The sequence below is a fragment of the Megalops cyprinoides genome, chromosome 12 (assembly GCF_013368585.1).
Source record: "Megalops cyprinoides isolate fMegCyp1 chromosome 12, fMegCyp1.pri, whole genome shotgun sequence".
In the NCBI taxonomy this organism is placed as follows: Eukaryota; Metazoa; Chordata; class Actinopteri; order Elopiformes; family Megalopidae; genus Megalops; species Megalops cyprinoides.
Window position 1 is genome coordinate 27,644,815 of NC_050594.1, and position 8,293 is coordinate 27,653,107.

At 41.7% G+C, this 8,293-nt stretch overlaps 1 protein-coding gene across 3 annotated transcripts; it reads left to right on the top strand.

Annotated features, from left to right (window-relative positions):
• The first annotated feature begins 228 nt into the window (after window positions 1-228).
• Window positions 229-7,165, top strand: si:dkey-229e3.2. Of its 3 annotated transcripts, none has more exons than XM_036542561.1 (5): window positions 229-1,451; window positions 2,830-2,981; window positions 3,446-3,584; window positions 5,673-5,759; window positions 6,207-7,165. In XM_036542561.1, exons 1-5 carry the CDS (start codon window positions 1,179-1,181, stop codon window positions 6,333-6,335), a joined length of 780 nt encoding a protein of 259 aa, XP_036398454.1. In that variant the 5' UTR covers window positions 229-1,178; the 3' UTR covers window positions 6,336-7,165. The 3 variants fall into 3 exon arrangements, with proteins under 3 accessions (XP_036398454.1, XP_036398455.1, XP_036398456.1); XM_036542562.1 differs by having other exon boundaries at window positions 5,676-5,759; XM_036542563.1 differs by having other exon boundaries at window positions 229-437.
• Window positions 7,166-8,293: the final 1,128 nt, after the last annotated feature.

Below are 8,293 nucleotides of genomic sequence, written 5' to 3' on the forward strand. Positions count from 1 at the left end.
GGTTCAACGCCGAGGACGCATTCACTTTGGCAACACTTCGCAACTGAATTAACCGGATTCCGACGGCTTGGCCAGTATGTTTACGTAGACTGGCAGGACAGCATTCGTGTAGGTTGTCGTTCTAAATAAAACACCTTGAACACATGAAATCGTGGCATTCCGTACAGAAAAATTACCGAGATGGCCTGTTGGAAATTTTATAATACTACTATATCATGTTACAGTTTGAATGTGGCGATAATGCAAGTCACATTCACGTCCTTGTTTTCAACATAAACGCAGAATAGTTTATCTGAGATAGTTACCAAGCTCCTCCTGTTGTTATTATTGGTCGTGGGCTACAGGAAGTTTGCGTACCAAAGGGTAGGAAGGGGAACTTTGCAGGCATTTTATTTATGGATCCGAGAATGCACCTGTAACGCATCACCTGCGACGAGGTACAGTACAATTTACGTATGTCGAGTTTTGCTAAATTGATGGATTAAAGAAAGAAAGTTCTTCCCAGAATGAAAAGACAAATCCGACCAGAGATATTTAAGATGTTTGCGGATAACCGGTTTCCAAACAATTTAGTATCCAAAGAGAGGGGGGAAGTGAGTTCGCGAGGACTCTTACAGCCGTATGCACTTTATCTTTGCCTTTAGGCCTGTGCATGGATAAAAACAATGCGCCTTCTTCTACTGTGATCTAAAGGTTTTATTACTCCCTTCTCAACGATATGCAATAAAGTAGGGATTTATCTTACGGTCCAGGGCAAGGCTGTAAATTAGACTATTACGCAATCTCTGTCTCTTTCGTAGCAACATCCTATTACCGGACTGAGAACCTTGATCGACGCGGTTCTTTACTTAAATTAAACATGTATTTTCGACAACAGAAGAGAAATGCAGTGCCCGCAAAAGTCACTGACGCCTCTGTGAACAATGAACAATAAGGCCTCCCCTGCCTTTTTTGCATAAAATGAAAATTCAGATATTACACAGTTGTATTTACAGGAAGCTACGAGGAGGTCAAGGGACTAGGGCAGATGACGGCACTGAAATCAAACCGAGTGATCATTTTTCTTATTCATAAAACTGAGGATCTTTTGTAGACTGCTTTTGTAAGACGCTCTTGTTAAATTCTTGTTACTTGGTTCTTGCTACCACATTGAAGTAACTTTCCTCATCCACCCGTATATGTATTACCATCACATGAAAATGAATGAGTCAGGGATTTTTAACTGCTACGAAGGAAATCTTATCAGCAAAACTGGCAATAATTCCTGGGATGTCGAGGATTGGTCTGCCCAAAGTCCTCAAACTACGAGCAACGCAAATCTGGACAGTTCTTTTGGAGAGTGGAATGCCTTCGAAGAGGATCACCGACTCTGCACTTCGCCTGCATTCATTTTCCAAAAACATTCGACTAAGATGGAAACTTCGCAACATTCAACAAGGGCGCAAGAAAAGGTTTGATTAAGAATATTTGTTCATCTTCGCTGGCCTATGCTTAAATGGAAGCGATTTGGTAAACTTTAATTGGAGAAAACGGAACAGCCACCAATTAAGGCAAACCTTTCTAAGGCAATGGACAAAAACCCTGTCAGACCAAGATAGGCCTGTGATGTTTATTATCACGTTCATATTTACGATATGCTTCAAAAAGCATATTTTCCAACATTCAGTTCTGTCAAAACGGTAATGAGGTTCATCTGTTATTTCTAGGAGTATAATCTGAATTCTTCTTGAATAAAGTATAACATAGGACGAGTTATTTTTAGGTGCATCTGTAGCAATTTCCATACATTAAACATAATTATAACTGCCAGCAGGAAGCAGCATTATATTGTAGGTAAATACACCAATTCCTATTTAATGATAACCTCTAAATACCATGCTCTGCCACCCTGTAGAGGTGTCTATTGAGAGAAACCAGTGGACTGAGGCTGGCTCTTTGGAAAGGGAAATTATATTAGTTCATAACCATAGCTTCTTGAGTCAGTTGTGGAATACTGAAATTGTACTGTAATCCTTTGCTGAACAAATAAAAACAGAAATCAGTCAGGCACTTGCTTTTTTTGCATCACTTCTAATACACATTATCAGGTATGTGTGAAGAAAACCATCTACCTATATTAAAGATAAAATGAACATGCAGATTACAGGTTAGGCTACATAGCACCAAAGCTCATCCTTCATACAGAATATTTTGTTCAAAATAGTGTTGTGAAAACACAGTGACGTCTGGCACTATTTTTCATTGTCAAAACCCCACTTTTGGATCTATGTACCAATGCTACATCTGTATACTTAGGGTGTTTTTAAAGTAAAATATGGACAATTACACAGTAGACTTTTATAAAATGTGGTAATGTATTCACAATGACATCGGAAATCGGTCAGAGAAGACAAATGAAAATGTTGCAACAAGCTGAACAGAAACATGATATCCCAACAGCAAGATTTGTGATGTTCTTCAAAACAACATTGGATATTACATATCTGATCTATAACATGTAGATAGGGATTAACGTTAAGTCAGTGTATCCCTCTGGCATTAATGTATATTGCAGCTGTAACTTTTGTACTATTGCAAATGGACTAATCTGGTGATTCATCCAATTTGAGTCTTAATGACAATTTAGTATCATATACAGTTGAATTGACCTTAGAAGTTCTGCAAATACAATTATTCTCTCACAAAAACATTACAGTAATAACAGTGTTTTTGTTAAAATGTTTTGGTGTTTTATTTTCTATCGTCCTGTGACTTTATTCTTCAGCAAGACAAAAATCCAAATGATGTCTTGTTTCTTCCCCTGTTCTGATGGGCCACACTTTCCTACAGGTTCCTGAATGGCCAAGACCCTTGCAGGTTTTCCATGATTATTTCCCAGTGGTGAACACATCAGAGGATTCTGCCACTACTGACGCCAGACCCCTGTCACAAATGTTGGAAAAAATGTCAGAAACCCTTACATCAAGCTCTCCTGTGATATGGTACAGAAGAAGCTCTCTGAGCCAACCCTGCTATTAATATGCTGCTATTTTAACCAAACCATTTTAAAGTCTGTATATATTTACACACACAGTGGATCTAGAAAGTCCATACACCCTTTGAGAATTTCTTTATGTTATTGCCTAGAAGCCTGAAATGAAAACCCATTAAATAAGATTTTTTCCACTTTCATTTAGACATGGCAACCCACAGCATCCAAGTAAAATAAAATTTTAAAAAGAAATAAAAAAGAAATTTCAATATATCATTTGCAATATGTGAGAATTTGTCAAGGGTCTGAATATTTTTGCAAGGCACTCAGTATTATATGGAATGGTGTAACTGATATCTCTATCAATCAGATGGCCTCAGATTGGTGCTTAAAGCATTGAATAAGCTCATGGAAATGCTTCGTCCCCATCTGCATGGTGAAGGAGTGTGTGTGTGTCTCTCGCCCGCTGTGCAGTGATGCTGCCGCCCTGTGGAGGTGTCTGTTAAAGGAACCCAGCGGACTGAGGCTGGCTGAGCCCAGTCCCTGCCCCCACTCTCTTCAATGCCTGCTCTCCGCTCTCAGAATTGCACCTGAAAATGTCGACTTGCACCAGGTGAGTGAGGAGGGGAGGAAATGGCATGCACCAACACCTCCTAAACTCACAAGAACCAGCAAGAACGTTAACATGGATGACAATAGCCCCAATCTTTTGCCAAAATATGTCAATAATTTGGAAATACGTTCCTGATTTCTCATGTTACATTAGTATTAATTGGTACTTAACTGTCATGTTGTGGTAATGGGGATATCAAAGTTTCTGCCAGTGTTTTTCTAGGCAAATCATTTGTTATTGTGGTGTTTTGTTTATGTCACGCCCATATAAATGCAGAGGTGTGCATATCCACTAGATGGAGCTACAGGATTCTTCTGCAGCAACAGAAGCCTTTAAAGTAGAGGGAAAAACAAGTTTTATGTGTCTAGACACAAGACCTGACAATGCTAAATTTAAAAGCGGATACAGTCAATATAAACTTCTGCTTTAAGGGCCATGTTTACTAAACATCCATAATCATTCCATTCCATCCACTCATATAATATTTTATGCATACTTAAGAAAGGCAAATTCCATCAATAACAGCAAGCCCCTTTACTGAAAGTAACAGTGAACAAGTTAATGAGTGGGATGCACTCTCTGAGGTGAATGCTATACGCGACGATACGTTTAGCAGAACAGTAGAACAAGCAACTCTAGTAAAGATGTAATGAAATAAAGCTCCTCCAATGTTCATGTGTGGAAGTAATACATGCTGCAAATAAACCAACCGACCATGACTTTATTTCCCGGAGACACTGTGCTTCTCTGGGATGTGGGCATACATAAGTAGGCACAGATCATGCATTGATGGTAACCTATAGCCAGTCTCAGGGGACGAGCAGAGTAGCTGCAGCTCTATCTTTGATCTGTGCGAGAGAGCAGCGCTGACTCCACTCAGAAAGCGCATTAGTGGCTGATATGCATTGTTTATACTTCCTGTGAATTTACACCAAGTCTAATGGGCTTCCTGGGCTGGATCCTATCGACGTTTTATCAGGGTAGTTAGATTTAAAGCAGGATAACCCCTCTGATTGGTGTTCGGCGTCAGCACCTGATGTGACAAACAGTCCCTGTCGTGTGGCTTTCTGTCTCGTCTCAGACTGCCTTCATGCTGCAGACAAATGTGACAGCAGCCCATGAAATATTAAGAGGAGCTTGACAAGCATGCATCCATACAAGCCATTAAAGTATTGAAATTTTTTGGCAAAAAAGGCCCTCTAACAGCACAGAGAAGGATCCATTCCTTCACAAAGACTTTCGACAGCAGCAGTTGGTATTAAACCTTCCAGTCCAGTTTTGCCTCTGTGTAAACATTGTAGCTGCATCACAGCTTAATAACATTTCCTCTGAGTCTTTAATGGTCTGATTCATTGTATATATTGTGCAAGTACCAAAGATCTGCAGTTATACCAAAAATGTACCCGTCAGGTGGAACACCTAGAAACATTTGGAAGGACCATGCTCCCTCTTGTCAGATTGCCTGCACCCTTTAGTCTGCACTCATGTGTTCCCAGCAGTTTATGTTCATAATGCACAGATTATGTTTAATGTGAAAGCTAAGCCAGTAAGGACTGTATGATGAAAATAATGAAAGAAATCAGTGTTTCATTTCATAACAGTAAAATCTACAAATTGATCTATTTACGAGTAGTGAGAGTGGTTCCAAAGCAGATCATAATGTCCACAAGTGATTTCCTTTCTGTTGACACGTTTAGCATATCAACAGCTCGATGTATCTTTAAGAACACAATGGTAATGTTAAGGATTCTTGTAAACAGTTTTATGACCATTGAGGTCAATGATAGCTGTTTAGCATATTAGGTGCCTCAGAACCTTTCCTTCATTTATATATATGAATATGTTATACAGATAATACAACAAATTATGAATGGATCTGTCTTTTAAGACCAGAACCTTTCTATGAGGTGAACTGTTTGATGGCCATGACTCTCAGCCCTGGCCCCGTGAGGAAGACGCCTTCATTTCCATATTGCCAACCGGCTGCATCAGTGTCTGGCATCTCTCCTCCTCGTCCTCCTCCTCGTCCTCCTCCACCTCCTCCTCCTCACAGCTCTCAGCCTCATTTGTTCATCTCTTGCTTTCCAGCAGACCGCGCCTCCCGCGGAGACGGACCCCGAGGAAGCCAGCGGGGAGCCGGCGAGCCCCCCCGCGAGGCCGCTGATCCAAACCAAGGTGGGGGCAGCGGGTGCGCGCGTTGTTTGCGAGGGAGACAAAGAGCGGGGAGCGCTTCTTGATGTTCTCGTGCTCACTCTGAGCCAAGCTCTTCCTCCCTTCCTAATGAGCGAGGTGTGTGTGATTACGTTATATACGTGCTCATGCGGACGCCGCAGGTGGGTGGCAGTAGTGTGATCCTCAAGCTCCTAACAAAGTCCTGTACATTATTAATGCCTGTGTGTGTGTGTGTGTGTGTGTGTGTGTGTGTGTGTGTGTGTGTGTGTGTGTGTGTGTGTGTGTGTTTGTGGCACCCCGGGGGCCTCCACAGCAAGGGAGATGATCTGAGCTTGTCTGAGGTCGATGGGAGCTCATGCGTTTAACCATTTAACTGGTGGAGCTGTGGCTGCCTGTCCACCTGACTCTGCACTGCTCACCCCCGCCTATTCCCTCCCGTCCCTCCCACAGCTGCTGGCGCCCCCCTGGTGCCAGGACGGCCCGAGCTTCCTCTACCAGGTCTCCATTCAGTGGCTCTCCCAGCACAACCTACATCTGCAGAGGCACAGCCCCAAAAAAGAGAAAGGCCTCTTCTTCTGAGGTCCGTCCCAGAGCGGCGAGGCACGGAAAAAAATTCCAGCACTGTAAACGAGAAGACTTCGTTTGAGGCAAAATGGAAACAGCTGATCTTGTGTTACACATGCTCTCTCTGCCGGCGCATGCACTGTTTTTTCCACTGCTTGTGTGCATTCGTTCGGTATTCTTTTACCAGTTAGAGGTGACTTTAAAGACATGCAAGGAAGAAGCCTGCATATCCATACCAAGCAGTTGTGGAACCCTCAGAGCAGGGTTAAGTGCTGTCACTCAAGTGCAGACAGAAAGGGCCTTTGTGCGAGGGCCTCTGGCTTTCCAGATGTGGGCTGTGTCTCTAATTAAGACACAGTCGGTTTGTTGTGAGGAGTCTTCCCAACCAGATTTCTGTGATATCGCTGCTCCTCTATACTTGTCACACATATTTTCGTTTAAGTTGCCAAATGGAGAGTTTAGTTTTACTACGACATACGAGGATGAATAGGACTTGAGTGTTTTATTCATTTGCAGGAGCTGGCGAACCTTTTGCTCTTGAGAACAGAACAACAGCTTCAAGTAACAAAATATTGCTTATGAAAGTCCTGTGTTTGTGGATGTAACATTGCAATAGCAAAGGAGCATATGTTGAAGGTGCAAATTTCATTTAATGTTTTTTTTTTTTTTAAATCGAGATTTTTACTTGACTAATTTTGCATGGTTTACCTGCGTTTATAAGCAGAGCCTCCAAACCTCCTTGTCAGATCTTTCACGGAAGGCAGCGCTTTCTTCGTTTCCAGACATTCTTCCCTGATGTCGAAGTCCTTTAAAAAGTGGGAAAGAAAAAAAAAACTAGCCTCCTCACCCAGATGATGCAATTCACAGTAAAGTCTCTGAGAAATAGACTGTCCTTGCCTGCCTTCTACCAGCAGGGGGCGATCCAAGGCCTTTCATTCCTCTTCATCTACTGAGCTGTTTTTCACTTCTGTTCTTTGTTTTAGGATTATACTGTCTACATAGATTCCATATTTAGTTCACCAAAGGATGCATTTAATGTATTCCGATTAATTTATTTATAAAGCACACAACCTAAGTACAGCTAAGTGACAGATTAGTGATGTCTGGCATAGAGAGAGAGAGGCAGTGTGCAGATAGGAGGTTCAGTGCTGGACAAAGGCTTTTCATAAACAGAAAATCCTGAGGGGCAGTGAGACCAACCAAGTCTATCAGCATCAAACCCTGGAGCAATCAGTCGGGCCCAGAAGTTTCTGAAGAACTGAAGCTAGGGTAAACACAAGACACAGAATTGTTTTTCCAATTTTAATTAATCAGACTTACTGACCTGCTACAAAGGTATTGCATAGAATATAATGGTAACAAAATATTATATACACAACAACAGACATACACAGTTCAGGGTCATCAAAAAATATATAAAAGATGAATAAATAAGAACAAAATCAGAATTACCATGCAATGCAGTTTAAAGGTCCAAGTAATTAATGTTGCCCTTTTAAATACAGAAATGAATATTAAATATTACATAGAGTTTCCCAAGCGACACACGTCATGTGTGGCCCATAAAGGACAGTGTTTGCTGCTAGTGGAGTACGTGGACCTCAAGGCAAAGGTAAACGAAACCCTGGAGCCGACACTCTAGCGTTAAAACAAGTTCATATTGCACTTAGGACATGAAACTTAGCATTCGTATTTTTACAGCATTTTGGAAAAAAAAGAAAGCAGATCAAGTGATTCCTTACGCTTGTACAAACCAAAGTATGTGATTCTTGACCTCACAGCGCTAAAGATTCAGTTGCAGTGGCCCCACTCAAATGCGGCAGTGCCTCCCAGGCAGAAGGTTTACAGCACACTGTACAGCAGGGAAAGGCTGTCAAATGCCACAAAGACACACATTTAAGAGAGGACAAACCCTTCCTTGTAGTAACACTGCTTCTGGTATGGAAACTTAACAAGCACTGGCTGTAAAACCG